Source organism: Aythya ferina (genome assembly GCF_964211825.1).
Source record: "Aythya ferina genome assembly, chromosome: 16".
NCBI classification, from domain to species: Eukaryota; Metazoa; Chordata; class Aves; order Anseriformes; family Anatidae; genus Aythya; species Aythya ferina.
In genome coordinates, this window is record NC_140315.1 from 11,644,294 (window position 1) to 11,664,389 (window position 20,096).

General features: G+C 50.8%; 1 protein-coding gene across 7 annotated transcripts in view; it reads right to left on the reverse strand.

Annotated features, from left to right (window-relative positions):
* The window catches only part of PPP1R16B (protein phosphatase 1 regulatory subunit 16B), a 66,965-nt gene that overhangs the window by 27,367 nt on the left and 19,502 nt on the right, over window positions 1–20,096 (reverse strand). For 4 of the 7 annotated variants that reach the window (XM_084537605.1, XM_084537604.1, XM_084537600.1 and 1 more), the window contains exon 2: window positions 14,270–14,672. In XM_084537605.1, the coding sequence (XP_084393731.1) occupies window positions 14,270–14,516 (247 nt within the window). In that variant the 5' untranslated portion in view covers window positions 14,517–14,672. Of the gene's footprint in view, window positions 1–14,269; window positions 14,673–14,767; window positions 14,790–18,501; window positions 19,419–19,469 lie in introns of those variants that run through there. The other 3 variants (XM_084537603.1, XM_084537602.1, XM_084537601.1) reach the window with 3 other exon arrangements.

Genomic DNA, 20,096 nt, shown 5'->3' on the forward strand with positions numbered 1-20,096 from the left:
TGTAATGGAAACCTGATCTACGAACCTCAAACCAAATTCCAGCTATTTCCCCTTGAAAAGAGAGCAGCTGCAGCTGACCCCGCACACCTCTCCAGCCCCGGCTGCTGTCAGCGATTTCAGCTGGGAGCCCCCCGTGGCTCCCAGCCCCCCGGGAGCATCACCTCTGCTGCACGGAAACCTGTGAAGCAGGGGATTGCCAGCAAAAAGCAAGTGAGGGTGGGCCCGGCTGCATGAGCAAAATTTGTGCAACCTGTTAGCAGGGGACGGGGTGCCTTGTGCCGGCCACCATCTCCTCCCAGCACTGCGTGTTTGTGACTGAAGGACGCAAGGAGGAAAAGCAGACTGCAGCGCTGCCTCTCCCAGCACTCCGGGGAGCACTGAAGCCGCCTTAACGAGGTCCCTACACTGTGAAGAGGTCCCTACGCTGCCAGCAGTTGGGGGATGCTTTGCAACCACCCGATCCATCCCTCTTTCACCCAGTGGTACTGAAATCAAGGATTTTTTTCAGAGACTGGACTGAATTTGAAAGATATTCCCCAATTCCTTGGCTAGCAATCCCTTCCTATGCTGCCGCTGCTGCTTCACCACATCCCTTCCAATATTCTCGCTGGAAATGAGAAGTTTGCTGCTGATGCACGTCCCCTGAGCACACCAGCTCCACTGCTCCCATTACCGCCACGCAGGACAATGCATCTCCCCCACCAGCTGACCCCTGCATGACAAAAAGGGTTTGATCCCAACTGCTGACCCCTCTGCTTATCCCGTGAGACAAATGAAAGGGGAGGCAGGGAACAGCCACACGAGCCTCGCTGGAAGATGTCCGCGTTGGTGCTAGAGACGACAGGAGCACAGTGAGACGTATTTTAGACATCACACATGACTGCGCTGGAGGATAACTCGTTAAAAACCTGATTTCCTTAACAAACATCGCAGCAACTTTTCTGCAAGCGAGTGGCTTCACAGGAAGCCGGTGCCCCGCTGCCGCTCTGAGTCACGGGAAGCGCAGCTCGGCGGCCGAGCCCCGCAGCGAGACCGGAACATCTCCGCTTCCCCGAACCGCTCTTATCTTGTCTCGCAGTAACTCCAGGCTTGTTCTCAAAACCAGGCCCATGCAAAGCAAACAAACAAAGCACGGCGTTCACTGCACCCTGCTGCGTCTGGGAAAACACAGCGCATCACGGGTGCGGGCAGGATTAAAGTGCAGAGGTGATGAGGAACACGCATTGGTGAGGACTCCACAGCACACCAGCAGGTTTTTGTCCTCCTAAAAACAGGCACACCAGCACAGGTCACATTTGTGTGCTCTTAAAAACAGGTGACTTAAATCTGGGGCTGTCAGAGGTTTTTATCCAGAGCTAGTTATTTCCTCTTCTATGCCCAAACGTAAGTCACCATCATCCAGAGGGCAGAACTCACCGAGATAAATTTTCCTGAAGACTGTCAGAGTATGAGGGAGCGATGCTCTGCACGGCAAAGCAGTTCAATCACTGCCCAATAAAGCAACGATCAATAATTAGCGATTAGGTGTGTTCCTTCTGACAGCCAGCAGCAAATGCCCTCTCCTTAAAGCTAGTGCATTTGCCAACTTAAAACTAATCGGTCTGAAAATTAAACAAAACTTCTGGAAAAATAAAAATCCCAGTGAATATTAGCTAAGATTGACAAAGTGATACACCTGCTGCAGCGTGAGACAATTCAGCCATAATTAAGGTAGAGCTGAGATGGCCTCTTGTAAAGAGCCACTGGATGAATGGAAAATGGATGGGAATAAAGCTGCATCAGTTTGGGTTTCTCTTAACAGGGACAGATCAAAGGAAAACTAACCTGATTAGGAAGGAGAGGGAGGCTGGTCCAGATTCATCTGGCAAAGCAGATCAGCTCTAAAGTGACATTTATGGTTATTATTATGGTCGGACAAAGCAGCCAGCATGTACCAGCGGATCTGGCCCAGATTTACAGGCTAGGGGTAGACTCTTTGAAATAAGGGCAGCTTCCTTCCCTGTAGCTTACTTTCCCAGTCCAAATGAAATAGGCCATAAAAAAAACCCTGGAAAAAAAAATTAATTAGTGTAAGTGATGCTTACTGCCTGCTGGCAGTGTCCCCCTGCCTTTGCTGGGCTGTCCTGCTTGTCGGCAGGTCGAAGCCGTGCTGCTCGGCTCGGCCCGGCCCCGGCAGCAGGTGGCTCAGGTGCTGGCATCCCGCTCCCAGGAACTCTTTCCTACTGCTTTCTGGAGCTGTGCCCATGCCAGGGGATGCACCGGCCCAGGTGGATGTCCTCTTCCTTACTCCCTGCATGCTGAAAATCATGCCAAATCTCAAGAGACTTCTGGTCCTCCAGGAGGCTGTCCTGGAGCTGGGGCAGGCTGCACCCCAAACGTCTCTGCAGGGCCACCAGCCGTGCTGGGTGCCCTGCCCACCCTCCTCCTGCAGCTCCACACCAACCACGCTCACCCCAGCGCTGCTCCAGCTTCCCCACTCTCCTCCTGCAACGCCTCCATCAGCTTCTTCCTCATCCCTGCTAAATGAGACTTTCATCCAAGGCTTCTCATGCTGTCCAGGAGACCTCCGGCCTCGGGTTGGAGCCGAGCGGCATTGGGTTGGACACTGTTAGGTACTAGGACAAAAAAAGCCCAGCACGTGCTCAGGCCCCTTTTGGTTCCTGTTGTTTAATGCCAAAAACACACGTACTAACCTGGGGGGGATCTCTGGCCCACACAGCCCCTGTTTGGGGCAGGACTGTCTCCTGCAGCCAACCCACCAGCACGGTCTGGTGGTGATCACCAGCTGCTCAGCTCCCACTACATCTCCCCCACGAGGATTTGAAGCACCAAAGCTCCAGCATCCCCACCCCAGCATCTCAGGACCCCCAGGCACGATGCTGCAGGGATCAGCTCCTTCCAGCAGGCACAGGGAGCCGAGGCAGCTGGCACCCGTGGCGCTGCCGCCGTGACATTGCAAAGCCAAATCTGCAGTCAATGGCAGCAGCTCAGCGGGCAGCTGGCGGCATCCCCTGCGTTTTTCCTGTTCCTGGGGAAATGCTCCTCCCTGCAGCAAGGAGAGAAGGCGTTTCCACTGCTGCTGGGAGCTCCTGGGGCTGATCAGGGCAATCCCCGAAACGCCACAGCGGTGTTTTAATGCCCCAGGACAGGAACACCTAGCTGGGGCTCTGCATGCCCTCCTCCAGAAGGGAGCTGAATATTCAGCAGACAGACTCTGTGTTCGTCAGGAGAACAAAGGCACAAGGTGACCAACACAAACGGACTTGAGTGGAACTTAAAATACCCCAGTATCTTCACAAGACCTGGGCCAAAATGCTCCAGGGCGCACAAGAAGCTAATGGCAGCTGACTGTGCTCCTACCAGAGCTCGGTCCATGAGCAGTGTGCTTCTGGAGGCTTTCAGGATGAAGAGAATAACAGAAGGATCAAGCAGACGGCCAGACCTCTGCCTCATCACTGCCACACTGCTCAGGGCACAGCTCCTGCACCTCCAGCTGCAGCCCAAGCTGCCAGCCCCACCTCGCAGGAGTGATGAGTCGGCCGGCACTGCCCTGCGGCTGCCAGGAAAGTCTCCGGGTGCAAGTGAAACGAGAAATATTCCCTGCTCTCGTTCCCCTTAGGATAACTGCACAGACCAACACCACGAATGTTCCCATCATGAAGTGCACGGGAAATCTTACAGCACTGACAACGCAACGATGACCCAAATTTTGAACCCATGGCACAGCTTCGGCACCGACCGGTCCTCGAGTGACAGCTTTCCTTGCTCTGAGGAGGGATGGAAAATTGTCACAGAGCAGAATAATTTGGGCCAGGGGGCAGAGTGGCTGCTCATTCATGGCTACTTCGCAACCACGTGGTTCAAGTTCTTGAAGAATAAATTTACCCTGAAAGCAGACAGGGAATCCCTTTGGGTTGCCTTTTATCAGGAAGTTTTAACGCCGATGGCCTTTCTAGCAGGAGCAAGGCGCTCTGTGAGCACCTCTCCAAGACCTGCTGTCACCAACCAGCACAGACACGCTGCCACTTTGGCACAGCACCCAGCAAGAGGTTGGAAGTTGACTGCTTACAGCCTGTGCTGGAGCCCCGTATCACACCCAGGGCTAACATCATTGTTTTGACAGCATCGCTGTTAGGAAGGAAGAAAACCTCTGCTCAACAGCTGACAGCCAGGAAAATGTCCCCGTGCGGGTCCACGGGGACCGTCCTCCTTTGGGGGAGCTTGGCCCTTCCTAAAGGCTGCTATTTCGGGCTACCAAACCAGAGCTGGAATTAAAAGACGAGTCCCATTTAGTGCCTGTGGAGCCCTGCTGTGGCCTAACAGTTTGCTAATTAGAGATGAACCAACAGAATCTGAAATGGAAAAATAAACCAGGTCGGAAAAGTTCGAAAGTCACAGAAAGAGTCTGAGCTAAGTAGGTTGAAACTCGGGGTCTGTGGGAGCCCCATGTGTCATTTCTCAGCCAGGAGCTGGTCCCTGTGGGGCTGACAGACTTTCCTGGGGCTTGAGCACAGCCCTTCAGCTCAGACCTCTTTTGTCTCCATGGGCTGTACAGGGGACACAAACCTCACCCTGGCAGAGAGATGCAGCAAATGCTCTGCTCTCCACATCCCAAACACGAGCGAAATGTCTGTCTCCTGCTGCAGGGCATCGCTCCTTCCCCCCTCCAGAGGCTGAGGGCTGGCAGGCATTGCCAGGGGATTTCCTCACCCCAAGGCAGGGGCAGAGGGTAGGCGTCCCGCCGCGGTGACACCTCGGCACAGGAAGGCTGCTGTATCCCTCTGCAAGGGCTTCACGTTTTCATCCAGGAGTACTGTCTGGATCAAATTTTGCTTTCATTAAAGCTGATAATTTTGACAGAGAGGATCTTTCAGACTGGAAAATGCAAAGGACTTTGCTTGACTGCACCAAGACATTCTGCCTCACTCTGTGGTCGAGCGGTATCGTTTCAGCTGGCACCGGGCAGCTATCAGCACTCGATCTCCATCCTTTGCTGTTCTGAACCAGACCAACGTGGAAATACTTTGAAGGTGCCAGAATCCCCACCCACTCGAGACGTGGAGGTTTGCAGACAGATGTGGGTGTCACACAACCAGGACAAGATGCAAGCTGCATGCAGGCAGCTTCACCACGCAAAGCATCAGCTGCCAGCCAGGTTAGAAGAGGGCTGGAGAAGCCAATGAAGGCTGCGTGCGAGCACAGTTTACTAATAAGATCTCTCTCGTCAGCCCAGGTGAAGGCACACAAATCGAAATGAGTCTTTCGGAAGTTCCCCATAGCAATGAAGAGCTTGGTGCTCAAGGCAGGGCCGGGCGGAGCAGGGCAGCCCATCAGGAAAAAGGGGAACCACGATGGAGCTCAAAATCCTTGGCCAAACCGATGGATGCTGCAAACTGTTACAAAATGCACATTGAGCATGAGAACAACGGAGCAACTTGAGGCATTTTCCTACACAAATAACGTTTACAGCCAGTCCGCTTCGTGCTATCTAGGGAATGCAGAGGCCAAATTCAGCACTAAGCGGTTGCAAATTGCAGGGACCTCAGTGGAAACTGCATCTGCTTGCTAGGAGCTGCACATGGGCTCTTGTTCCCCGAATTAAAAGGAGTGCAGGGTGCTTGATTGCATCTCAGCTCTTGATTACAAAGGCATCAGCAGACAGCATTAAACAGTGTGCTTCCTGTCCTATTTAGCATCCTCCGGGTGACGGCTCAGAGAGCAGGCGAGGCTTAGGACATTTTTAATAGTGGTGCCAGAATCTGATTTTTTTTTTCTTTTGTCAACTGCAGATGATAAGGTTTCCCAAAGATCTGGCCAGGCTCCAGAGGAAAAACCAAGCAGTGAATGTGTATGTAAAAGCAGCTCTGCACTAGGTTATGAGGCACTGCCTGAACCAGCTGCCATAGCAACTGCTATTAGAGAAAGAATTAGAGCATTCTTCATGGAAGTAGGAAAACTCAGTCAATAAGCATAAGGATGGGATGCAAAGAAAAAAGAAAAAAAAAAAAAAAGGAAAAAAGAGGATAAATAGGATAAATATAAGCAAATGGGAAGAATGCACAGAACTGAAGGAGAAGCTGGACTGTTTGCACAGGTAATATGTGCTCTCGTGTGGTGGAGGTGCCTATAAATATACTAAGATACCTAACTCCAGCCTCATTAGCAAGCATTTTAGATACAGTTGATCCCACCTTGGGGCAAGAGGTGGATTACATGACCTCCCAGGGCCCGCTCAACCTCTATTTTCCATGATTCTAGGAGGAAGAAACCTACACCAGCTGAGCAGGGCTGGCCTCAATCCAGCAAGGAAGGAATTTAAATCTGGAAAAAATAGATTTAATCCACCTTTAAAGTTCTCCTCGGCCAGGAGAGGGGGCAAAAAGCAGAGCCTGCAGCCATGCACTGCCACAGCTTGCAGCCAGGTTCCTCCTGTGCAGGCACGACACCCAAACACCGTGTCCTCAGGCACACGAGGGTAAAGCAGAACTGCACAACTTGGTCCTGCAGGAGGGCTTCACCTCCAGAAATATTCATTTCTCCACCACTGTTCATTTACAAAGAGTTGGTCGTGGAACCATGCCTCTTTTTTTTTTTTTCTTTTTTTTTTTTTTTTTTTTCAAATGTACATATACAAACAAAACCTACTTGTAAACACAATGATGCTGCAAAATGCCAGTAACAGTGAGTGCTTACGAGCAACCAGGCCGACACCTTCCTTACCCCTGGCAGAACTGGGTGAGCTGTCACAGCACAGCGCTGCGCTGAGGCAGAGCCTTGGCTGGGGAGGTCACTGCCAGCATGGGCACAGAGCTGATATTTCACTCCGGGTTGCTGCTGCTTATTACGCAGAAAATACCCGGGGTCCCTGACTGAGCTGGTATTCACGCTCTTGTTGCTCATTATTGGAGTGGGACAAGAGCACAGTTATCTGAGCGTAGGAAAGAGCACACACCTGGAAGGCAGCCAGGCAGGCAAGAAGCACAGCGAGTGCAAGAAACCCCATGTCACAGCCCCTCGGAGCGAGGAGCTGCAGCATCAGCCCTCCAGCCTTATCCCACCGAGCAGGCAGCCAGGCAAACTGCTTGGTCCCACCCGTACCAGCACCATCGCTTCCCTTCCGTGCCTTGGTCCCCCTCATCCAGACAGCAGGCAGCAGTTCCCCCTGGGGAAACCACAAGGACAACCAAGCTGGGAAGTCACTGGCTCGAAACGCCAGCAATAAATCAGCAAATATTATCGGGCAGAGATTTGGAAGTTCTGACTTTGACATTTGGCAGCCCATAGATAACAAGAAGAACAACAAAGAGCAGCCACTCAAGGCTGCCCCAAAATCACTGGGAGCAGAGCAGCCAGGACGGAGGACGGAGAGGTTCAACGCGAGGCATTTAGCACTTTGCTGTATGCATGAGCATTGCCGAGCACTGCCGAGCACCCGGCTGAATTGCAGCAGCAGCAGCAACCCGCCTTCGGCTGACAGAAGCCCCGAGGCTCCCAGCAGAGGCAGCCACAGCGCCCGAGCCCTCCCTGCTGCGATTTGGCCGGGCAGGGTTTGAGAGCAGATGGTGACCTGACGTATCCTACCTGCTGCACCGCGCCAAGAGCTTCAGCCTCTGCTGCCCACTGCCTCCATCCCCTTCTGAACTCTCCCTTCTTACGGGTGCATGAGGAAGAGACCATCGACAGCACAAATACGTTGTGCAGGATTTAAACATGAAGCCCATGCACCCTTGTCTGCGCAGCATCCCTGATGCACAGCAACAGCAGATAGGAGCCATTCACTGCCAGGAAACTCAACTTTTTAGCGTGTTTTTCTAAAAAACGAGAACTATGTGTAGACAGCTCAGGTTTTTTAATGCAGCTGAGCAGATGGTTCCTGACTTTCACTTCCACAATAGCAAATTTTAGAATCAAATTAAGGTGATTTAAGTCTTTTTTAGTAAGAAACAAAACCTGGGAGTGGCAACAGCCATTGACCAATCCCTCTTTATTTTAAAACATCTTGAATCCAAACAGAACCACCATCCTAAAGGGACGAGCAGTTTGAACCCAACATTTAGTGTTTATTTGCTACGATTATTACAAGATCCACAAAAAAATACTTTCAGTAGTATGAGAAATGGTAGAAACTGGCACACATAAAAGTCAGAAACTGAAGCAACATGAAACTAACCCATTGCCATTGTGTGAGCTGACAGCATGCACTGCTGAAATACAGCACAAATGGGAAGATGTGCCCAGGGAGGTGTGGGTGGGCACACGGGCATCCAAACATTTGGAGGTTTCATTTCAGTTAAAAAAATCCTATCCAGGATCCCTGTATTTCTGTGTCTTAGCAAGGACAGCCAGGATGTGTTATTACAGTGTGCATTTGCAGCTTGTTTTAGCCAGAAAAAGCACTTGCTCGCTGGGTGCAATGCTACAAGCCTTACTAGGAACTGAGAGACTCCACAGATGCAGAGTTTCTGGTGCATACACTTGGGAAAATCCCACTTCTCAACTCACATCTCGAAACTCAGCACACCCAGCAGCCAGCACCCAGCGAGCAGGCACCCCGGCTCTCCTGCAAAATGACCATCATGAAGAGGCTCAACCCGCTGAAACCAATGCTCCTCCACAATGGCTTGTGCAACATTAAAAAAAAAATAGTTAAGGGAATATTTCGTTTTGATATTTAAAACAAACAAACAAACATGCGTTTCTGGTCATGTCTTAAAACTTGTTGAAAAAGAGTTGGAAACAAAAACGTTTCAGTTGACTCAAATCTGGGGAGGTAGATCTGAGATGGACTTTCAGCAGTAATTTCCAAAAAGGAAAGTTTGCATTTCAAGCTCTTATGGAAATAATGTTCCCACTTCACTGAAACTCCAGCAAGTCAGGGGGAAAAAAAAATTACTTGTTATGACAACAGAGAAAGTTGCATATTCAATATTGCTTGTGCTCCCAGCTGACATCTCGTTAGCTGTCATATGCGAGCTACCCCGCCTTGGCATCAGGTTCAGATTGTGTGAAAAAAAGCCAAGTTAAATCTGGCCAAGTGCGTGAATCTGCTTTTGGAAGACATACCAACTGCCATTAACAAAATTAACAAAATCTGTCACTGCCAAGAGCTCCCACATGTAGCTTCTTCAAGAGAAGGGGTTTCATTTCCACACCAATGGAGTTTAAAAACCCGAGAAATGCTTTTGTTATTGAGCTGAAACTCTTTGCTTCTGACTCAAGTCATTCCCCAAAAGCACAGGTATACACTCAGACTGCTGGCAATAAAAGACACTTTCTTTCAGAGCCCTTCAAAGGGCACAAAACCCAGGAGAAAAATCTTCTGAAACAGATAAATGCACTTGCTCATAGACTTGGACACAGGAACTCTATGTAAAAAGCTTCAGGAGACTAATAATGTGGGTGGAAAATTAAGGCACCTCATAAAAGGTTTTTAGTAACAAGGGAACAGATCACATCAGCTAGGAAAGGTTAACGAAAGCAATTTATAGACACTAATTAGGGCCTCTCTTTAAAGTGCCTTTGCAAATGACAAGGTTGGTTTTATTCCAAAAAGTGGAAAGAAGCTGCCCGGGGAGGGCTGTGCTTCTTGCACACAAGGGCTTCTCACCCTCCGTATTACCAAGCATTTAGGATTTAAGGGTCATTATGAAGGGAAATTTGGGGGACGTGCTTGTATGAATAAGCTGTGCAATACTTACACTCCTGTGGTGGAAATCTTCTCAACAAGATAAAAGGCCACCTCAGCTAGCCCTGCACTACCCCATACAGAGTGTGCAAGGTGGTGGGGTGGGGGCACGGGCCCAGCAAACCCCAAGCTGCTCACAGGAACAAGTCTGCTGGATGCCAGGTCCAACACTGAGTTTTCGTTCCCCTTTTGGCACAGCAACCATTAGGATCTGCGTGTTTGAATTCCTCCAGAAATAGTTTTACGTAACTCTCCGGCCCTCACAAAGTTTTGCTCACAGGAGGTGGGGGCTGAAGGACTTCACCGCGTGCAGTGATGCTGCTGGAGCTGTGCCCATAGGGATGGGAACCCATAGGGATGGAGCAGGAGAAACCAGGGCACTTTCAGCACTGCGGGAAGGTGAGTCAGTCCTTCAGCTTTATTTCTCTGATGGTTTCCTGAAAGGAGCACAGCTCACCCAATAGCTGAGGTGAACCCTCCAGCCTCTGCCATTGGGATAGCAGCTCCCCCTGCAACTTGGCCAGGCACTCAGAGGCACTTCCAGGCAGAAAATGCCATGCATCCTTGCAGGTGGCCACTGAGAGCTTTTTTTTTTTTTTTTTTTTTTCCATTTACAGGATGCCAGCCTCTCTCCCAGCTCCCCAGAACTGCTCTTACGGCAGCTCAGTGATGCAGAAAGCCCCAGACTCGACAGCCCGACAGCAGACACCACCCTGGGACCAGCCTCCTGCCAACAGCATCCGCCCGCCACCTCGCAGCCTTCGGCAGCCCTTGTAATTTCTCGGAAATTAGTACAGTAGCTATACAGTTTTTTATAAAGCAAATCTCCTTCCTAACTGTTAGAACCGAGGTTAAATACAACACCACTATACCACAGCTAGCCTGGGGTGCTTCCTCCTAGCTTTACCCCAGTGCCCATCCGTCTCCTATCCCACAGCAGATGCACTTCACAACAAGCACAGAGCTGCCATTCTCTGTTTTCCCTCCTCTCATCCCCTGTAAGTGCATCCCCTGGTCCAGCAGACACAACGGAAAGATCTCCTTTCCAGATCTCCCAGTGACTCCCTCACCCACCCAACGCATCTACAGCATCATCCTGCAGCCAGCTCAGGTTGTGCCTAGAGCTGGGCTTGGGGCTTCAGTAGATTTTCATTTAGATTAACTACTTGGCATGATGCTCCTCCAGAGCGTGGCCTTCCCAGCTCCTCCATGGGGGAGGATGGAGTGGGTCCTGTCTGGCACCTGGGAGCCCCCCACTCTCCCCTCGGGGCTGTCTGTAGGCACTTCAGCTCCAAACCGCAGGTCCCTGCCACCACTCTGCAGCCGAGGGGGGCAGCTGGCCCAGGCCTGGTTCTGTCAGCAGAGATCTCAGCGAGCATTTCGCAGCAGCTTGTTTGCTAAGCCAAGGACATTTTGACAGATCCGTTGCAGGAGGTGCACGCAGCTCCTGCCCACATGCCCCATCAGAGCCATCTCCTTCAGCCCCATTTCACTGCCTCGCCATCCCAAGACAGGAAGCTGTGGTGGCTTGGCCTTTGGCTGAAAGGAGCAGGGGTGATGTGAACTCATCATAGTGCCTGTCATTGACAAGCCATGTCCCACAGAGACCTACAAGGCTCCACACAGATAACTCTTTCTCCAAAAATCCCCTCACATGACCACACCACATCCCCAGTGCCACCAGCTCGGGCCCTGGGCTGCACACGTGGCAGCAGGGCCAGGCAGCTCCGCTGTCACCTCTCCTCACGCCTGAGCTGCTCTCAGCATCTCCGCCCTCCAAGCAAACACTTCCCAGGCTGACACAGGATTTTGAAAGCAAAATGTTGTTTTTTGAGCAAAACAAGTGCTGCTATTTCAATCACACCCGTGTGAGACGCAGGAAGCAGCAGACGCAGTCAGCACGGCCAGGCCCCAGGGGACACAGAGCTCTGAAGGGCAGGGTCAGGTTCCTGCCCTGCTGCTGCCATCTCGTGGGACTTGGCCCACCTCCATCAGGAGGTCACGCCACAGCACAACACGCCTTCCAGAGAAAAAGCTAACTTGCTCTTCACCTCCGCTCATCCCTAATTTCATTGCATGGCACCTACTGTCATCCCTTCTTCCAACTCAGGAGTGAGAATGTTAAAAAAAAAAATAGAGAAAACTAATAAAGGATGGAAATTGCACGCCCGCTCAGAGGTAGTTCAGAGATGACGAGTGCTAACGGCACCCCCAGCCCTAACTTTCCTCACAAAAACTTCTCAACTTTTTAATAATGTATATTTCTCCTCCCCCTTCACTTCCCACATGGAAACAAAAGATGATTCATATGCTGAAATCATCCCCTGGGACCTTCAAAAGGCCATTAATTCACTCACTTTGGCCTAGGGCTCTTGATAAGCAATTTTCCCAGTTTGGCATCTGGGATTGATACCATCCCTTCCTTCCCTTTATACTGGTGCCACACCACAAAAGGAGAGACCCTGTCTGCAGGTTATTTTTAGGACTTAATTGACCACCAAAACCATCAGGTTTAAGAAACTAGCGGCATCTGAGAAACCCAGCTATGCAGGTGAAGCACTCATGGTTCAGGCCTGCAGTCGCGACCTGGGCTCACCAAGAGAAAGAGGCCAACACAATGACAGCCCCAGCGCTGAGCGGATGCACCACTGCTGCATGAAGAGGGGGACGATTAGGTGCTTACTGCCCACCCCAGCACTGTGACCACCTGCAGCTGTGCCCAAAATCCCACTACATGCCACCAAGTGTCTGTCAGTACAGGCATGGGTGATAAATGCCATATATCTGTCATTTCAGCTGATGCTAGCAGATATAATTTCACGGCATGGCTCTAGTTGGCTTTGTTGATGGGGCTTTCCGAGAAGACCAGAAATGCTCAGAGTGAGAAACACAGGCTCAGTGGAGCAGAGAGCTGGAAGCAATTGTTAAACCTTTAAAGCAAGGAAGAAAGAAAAAAAAGCATGCAGGTTGCTATGCATTATCACAGGTCTGCTCTCCCATGGGGAGATAACAAATGAATGCACAGACACAGACACAAAGCAGGACTTGGAAATGCTTGTAACCACGTGGGCAGAAACGCACTACACCACCAAATCCCTCTGTTTCCAAACAGCATGAAACGTGCACTGGTGAGATGTGAGGGCAAGCAGTGGTGCATGAAAGGCCTTCTCAGAAACAGGAACGTAACTCTGGGGAGGTTCCTTACAAGACAAGGTTCTTGCTTTCCACACACATACACTGCTTCTTGCAGAAGATGCTGCGAACCAGAGCAACATTCACTAGCAGAGATGCAACCCAACCAGTCAGGTTTCCTAGGCATCTTCCTTTGTCTCTGCAACACCAATGGATGATGAAGATCACACCAATTTCACTACCTGGCAGAGCAGCAACCCCAAAGACTGCTCCAGGTCTCCTCAGAGAAATATTTTACATCTCTGAGGAGCATTTGTCCTTATTTCCTAGTAGAGCCCTCGATCTTGACTTAGACTTTTTGAGCAGTGGTTCATGGTGACTGGTAGGAAATGAGGCAAAGATGGAGGGAGAGGTGAGGCAGACAGATTTCTGTCTCTAAAAGGTATCTTCAGAAATGGCAAACCAGGTGTTTGCCCACTGCTTTTAGTGGCAGGACTGGGAAAACAGGTGACCCAAGCTCTCTTCCCAGAGAGGATTTCTCATTAAAAATGTTACTGTGTTGGAAGAGAAAAGTTCTGCATTTCATTTATAGAACTCACAGGAGAATTGCAGTGGCCACTGTAGGAACAAAGCCCCAATTCTCTCATTTGGCAGAGTAACAGAGGCCTCTTTCGTTGTCCCTTCAACAGGGCTGAGGAGCGCTCCGACCCAGCAGCAGTGTTGCTGGAAGCACCAGAGCTCAGCCCAGCTGTCCCATTTCCAAACCACTGCCAGAGCCCTGGCTTCCTGGAGCTTACAGGTTTTTCCCATTTCATTACTAAGGCTAATTTGGATTGATTTTTAGACATTTTTTTCCCTTCATTTTAAACAAAAGCAAAGGATTTTGACCCACTTTGAAACGGAGCAATTAAACTGATTTCTGAACAATTTGGAGTCTTCTCTTCTATGGGAAAAATTAAGCACAGAAGTGAATTTCAGTATTCTAAATGGGGAAAATTCATACATCCAGGTAGCTCTCAATCCATCCCCCAAGCAGAAAAGCTGAAAAGATTTACACTGACGTGTAAATCCCTGTGGCAGACTTCTAAAAAACCTCTAAAATAGGCACACCCAAAAGGCGAAGGAGTGTTTCTCACCTTCTGTAAATGGGAAGTGTGAAAAGGAAAGAGATGAAAGCTGTCTTCCTTTTCCCAAATCTTGCTGTTAACTCCTGCCCCATCCTGTCACTTGTGCACCCACTCCTGGTGTCATTCTAGGTAATGATGGTGTCTTACCATGCTTTCAGCACCCCAACCCTACAGCTATACCAGAGATGGCAACACTCTAGAGATCAACACATGCCAAGGGTAGTCTTGTCCATGGATGTCAATGCAGACGCCTCTGCAAGCCAAGGAGCTACATGGACCTCAGCAGGCAGCCAAAAAAATAAATTATCAGATACAAACATCCTACCTTCCTCCAAGTCGTTCCTCAGAGAAGCCTCCAGCAGAGCAACACTGGCTTCAAAAGACACTTTCTTCTGGTTAACAGCATTTCTCTTCTTTTCATGCTTCCGCTTCTTGTGCTGCATCTCCTTCTCATACTGTGCCCACTTCTTCAGCTGCTGAGCCCTCCGCTTCTGGGCTGCCCGCAGCCTCTCCAGCGTGGGCACCTTGTCCAGCAGCTGCAGCTCTGTCAGGAGGTCCACGTGGGCATCCATTGCCTCTGCCAGGAAAGAGGAGGTGAAGGACGTCCCAGCTGGATGTGATGTCCTTCCACAGGTCCTCAAGATCACAGTGGCCTCGTGCTATACCAGCATCTTGGGGCTGAGCTGGGAAGGGCCCATCGCAGAGAGTGGTAGGAATGTGGTGGAAGCCTGAAATGAAGAGGAAAGTGTGAGGGATCAAGTCACATCCACGTATACAAATGATTAAGACCAGCCCACTGGAAAACTCAGCAGGCAACACCTACCATCTCAAAAGACGGCTCTTTTCATTGCATTTTAATTGCTTGGCTCTTCTCACTGGCCTTTGTGATTCCACCTCTCACCCACTTCAAACACCCAAGCAAAACCCTCTTGACTAGGTAGCAGTTTTAGCAAGCAATTCCTTCATGTTTACAGTTCAAGGTAGCCTTCTTTTATCAGCAGAAAAAAAGTCTGAGTGAGCTAACAAAGATCTTACTTAGTCTTTCACAAATGTCACTCCTCAGACAACCTGTGAGAGAGATACCAAGACACATCCTCAGGCAGGTTTCTACCTTCCACGAGCATCACCTGTGCTCCACTTCTTCATCCATCACCCCTTATTACTCCAGTCTGGCCGAGGGCAGATGGGTTGGACATCTCCCAGAGAGGCATTAGCAACACTTTAACCCCCTCAGCTGCATAAAAACACAATGTTTTGTGTTCATTTCACTTCTCCCCAGATATTCTTTTCAGCACACAGTGGGTCATTCTGGTTTTGCTGTACAGGCTCTGTGCTCAGAGCAAGGAGCACAGTTAAATCAGAGCTGGACTTGTGGTGTGACCACAACACCAGCCAGCAGCCCGCAGCAGCACCCACAGAGCGGCCAGCCCGGAGGCCCACGGGCAGCTGCCCCATCACCTGCTGCACGGCAGAAGGAAACACGCCCCAGATTCAAGGAGCTGCTCGACCTGGAAAGATGCACATGAAATAAAGTCAGTGCCGCAAGCAAACTGAGCAAATCCATTCCAAACAGACCCATGTGTAGCACGTCGAATGGCAAGGCTAGTGTGCCAAATCAGGGTAAGCTGCAAATAACCACACACAGGACCAGAGCTCTGAGGAGCTGCTGGGAGATGTCCAAGCTGTGCTGCACGCCTGCAGCATCCCAACAAGTTGCACAAGGCAGAAACATCCACTCCTTTCAAACATTGCCACAGCCCTGCCACCGGGGTTTGACCTCACCTATAAATACCTCGTCAGACTGACAGCGAGGCATGTCCTTTCCTCTGCGAGATAATTGGGTTGAAAACTGAAAACAAACAAACTCAGCCAGAGTACACAGGCAGCTCCTGGGCAGTTGCTTTATCCAGCAATGGGCCAGCGGAGGCCAAGGGCAGCTTCAGCAGCACCTGCAAACCTTATTTTGAGGGTTTCAGAACAGATCTGAACACAAAAAAATCTGTTTCAGTCCCATGAGAACTCAGGATCGCAAAAGTAAAGACTGTATAAGTAAATAAATTATTAATAATAATGATAATAGTAATCAAATATTCTGTTCATATTCAGTAATAATCATTTTCAGTAATATTTCAGTTCATATTCAGTAATAATTAAATATTTCAGTTCCACATAGGTACAAAACCAAATCCTTGCAAACTTTTTTATCAGAAAGACTCCACCAAGAAATTGAAGTACTTGCTCCAGCTGACCTCCACCAGCAGCTCTGCGAGGTTGGCACCAACGCAGACCTCTCCCCCAAATGGTTTTGTTTTGGGACCAACGCCTTTCCCAAGCACAGGCATTTTGCTGGGAAGCTCTTCCCCACCTCCCATGGCTCCTGCCCCGCGCAGGCGTTCCTGTGCAGGTATCTCTTTTGGCGATCTCCGCTGCAGTAACACAGGCTGCAGATCTGAAGCCCGCTGACAATACCTCGAGTGGCGGAGATAAGGGCAGGAAATGCCTCTCAGCATACCACGCCTGCACTCCCACCCGGCGCCTTTCCCACCCCGCTTCCACCATTGTTTGCTGAAAGATGAACAAATATTTCCCAAAATACACCTGAAGTAGAAATGACGGCCGAATTCTGCAGGTTTTTGAAAGCATGTAAACTATTTCAGTGCTCCTGTTTACCCCAGAAAGCTGGGAGCTTTCCTCATGGACGACACCTTGGAAAGACACGAGGCGAGGAGAAGCGTGACTTGCTCTGCTCCCCGTGTTCCAGCTCTCCTGGCTTTCCTGCTCTCACAACAGCAAAAACAGGGAGGGGTGAGCTGCCTTCACAGGGGAATAAATGAAATGGCAACGAGGGATGCATGAACACCAGGAGACATCTGCTGCTCCCGTGGGGATCAAGCTGCCCTGGCACCAAAACATGCCCGTCCCCAAACCACCCAGTGAGCCTCTAAAGGAGCAGAGAGGACCCCTGGAGAGGACTTCTTGAAGCGGATACAGGTCAGCTGCTTAGGCACAAGTCCCCTAGCACCCTCCGCAGACCCCAAAAGCCTCATGAAGACTTTAGCTCCATCACTCCAGCTACCTGGTTTCCAGCAGCCTGGTTTCTCTGTACCGAAAGATAGCATGTTGCCTTCTGGTCACACAAACCAGTTGGTGTCATTACAGCAGAGGTACAGGCCCAAGCGTTTGTTTACCTGCAAAGTGACACAGGAGCTGGCTGTGTGGGTGTCTGTGGTTTGCAAGGCATCACATTTTGGTTTCTGTTTTATTTAAAGAAATGAAAAAAAGCTCCGTTCCTTGCACTCGGTTTCCATGAGCTCAGCAGATCTGAGCCCCGGAGCCGAGCACATCCTGTGAGGCAGAGGGACAGCGAGTGCTGCTGTGTCGGGGCCAGGAGGGAGGTGAGGAGCTCGCTGGCGGGTTGTGCTCCTGGCTTTTGGCAGAGAAGGACCCGCTCCAACAGTGCCAGAGAGCAGGCCCTGCACAGGGCGTGCAAGCGTTGGCAAACACAACCTTTAAAGAACTTCGTATTTCCTACATACTTTGCCTCACCTTAACACAAGATAGGTCTGGCTAAGCTCAGAGGGACTCTTTCAGGGCATTGGTTACTCACTTGCACTACCAGAGACCCCGATTCTGTGCACGTAGTGAATCCCTGGCTGTAACAAGCTGCTGCAGTGCAGGGACTGGCGGGGGCCTTCATCTCCTGTACACACACTTTTTCCGCATCAGATTTAGTGGTTAGTAGAGGAAAACACCGAGTGCATCTGTTTTCCTGTTCCAGCAAGCACTCAGGGCTGCCCCCCAGGCCTTCCTACCAAGCACTCCACTTGCAGCCACTTTGCCACAGCGTCGCTGAGAATGGAGCTGGATCCGTTCAATCAGCACCGCTGCTGGGTGATGCCAGAGAGCACTCTGCTCCCCCCGTCGGAGCTAAGACCTGCAAATCCTCTGCCACATCTCCTCAAGGAGCTACTTAAAGCACAGCACGACACCAAAGCAGAGCACACACACTTGCAAGAGTCATTTGCTTAAGTATCATTAAGTGATTTAATTTTTATTCCACTTTAAAAAAAAATAAAAACAAATGGAAAAAAAAAAAAAAAAGCACACACACAAACTCTGGCAGAGCAACCTTTGAATGGGACACACTGAAACAAAATAGTTTGGCAAACAAATAATTCCTTTAAGTTGTGCACCTTTCAAGCAAAAGTAAAATTCAAGGCCTGTGTACACGAGCAGACTGCTGAAGTGAAGGAGATCGTTTCTCTTCCCTGGGATCATTTCTGGGAAGACACCTGTAGGACTGGGCCCAGCTGACTGGATGAAGTGTCTGAGTTTGCAGCATGAACTCAAGCCAGTGGCATGAAAAGCGACAGAAATAGCCCACTCCTCCCCACCTCACGTTAATCTTCTCTCGGCTGGAATTGGAAACCAAGCGCAAAAGCCTATAGCAGGGATCTGAGCACATAAGCAGCCTGCAGCAGAGGTGGCTGCCCGATTTATTTATTTCCTTGGCATTGACTGCTGCACCACAGCAAGGTGAGGAGTTTCCAAACTTACCCCTGCTCCTTCTCAGCAGGACCCAGGCTCACCCATGCTATTCTGGATGACCAGCCTGTTGCAGTCCTGAACCCATCCTCCAGCAACAAGCACCACTGATGAATTCACAGGCTCCTTTTTCAAGCAGTACCCTCAGCACTGTCACTGCTCATCAATACAAGACGTACTGCACCACGGCCTGGGTGACCAGCCAGGATCTCTCTCCCCAAGGCCTGGAAAAAGCAGCTCTTCATCGTTTTCTCCCCAGCATGGGCACAAGCTCCCCGGCAGCACAGCAACACGGTGAGGGAACAGCCAGAGAGGTGCCAGAAAGCCACCAGGAGCGGGAGGTGACAGACTGTGGGACGGGCAGGAGGAGGCAGGCACGGGAGCTCAGCTGTCCCCCGGGAAAACCAAGGCAGGAGGCAGGCGGGGTTGCCATTCGCACAACGCCATGTGATGAGGATGGCAGCAGCGTCCCCCTCACACACAACAAGCTCCGAGTCATTTCCTAACTGGTGTCACTGCTGGGATCTTCAGGAAGAAGATCCACTTCCAGATCTTCAGGAAGACGAGAAAGCAAACCCCTCTCCTGGCTTGAGGCCAAGCGTTACTGCCCAAATGCCCAAACCTCCTCTGCCTCACGCTCCTGGAACCGAGGGCTCAGCTGCTGGGCCTGCCAAATGCAAAAGGACAGAGCACCAGGCACCAGAGGCCACACAGGCAACTGGGAAGGGATGTTCAAATCACCCAGAGCTTGCACAGAGATATGCCTGCCTCGCCAAGGAATCCCAAACACCTATTTCCCCCCACAGTGCCACAGGAAAGCCACATTTCCTATAAACCCCAGGGGAGGGGGATGCCAGAATGCCCGTGCTGAAAGGCCACAACGCCGTGTTTCCCAGCCTCATGAAGTGTTTCCCTCCTCCTTGAAACCAAAATGTGCATTTCCCCAGTCCCACACCGTGGCTGGCAGGTTGCACCCTCACCTTCAGCTGGATCTCCAAGCGACGAGGGTGCCGCTGGCTGTCACCTCCTCCAGGACGGCCCGGCCAGCAGCAGAGCTGAAGGCAGAAACCTGCAGCTGGTAACACACAGACCACGAATGCAGCCCAAGGCAGCGCGTCAAAAAACCCATTAACACACACCTGAGCCAGTGCTTTCAAGATAAAAAGCAGCAAACCCTTCTGCGGGGGTCAGGAGCCTGCACAGACAGGCAGGGGGAAGCAGAACAAGGTCACCTGCCTGGCTGCAGGCTGCAAGCTCACTGCGAGAGCCCCCTCGGGACTATTATTGCTGGCTCTGTGCTGCACAAGGTATCGGTGAAACCCTGCTCGTCCCCCAGTGCCACACTGACAGCTCTGACCATGGCTTCTGGTTGCAAATTATTCTTGCAGGCACCATGCAACGCTTCCTGCGCCCTGCTGCAAGCCCCACAGCACCCGCAGGTTAACCACACGGAGGAGTGAAAATTCAGAGAGTCACTGCCACGTGACTCGATGTCACTGCTATCTCAGAAGCAAACAGCTCCTTCCCTTGCTCGGCTTCTGCAGCATTTCGAGCAGCACATGTGCAGCACGACTGAACGAAAGGAAAGAAGGTCAAAGTGGCAAGGA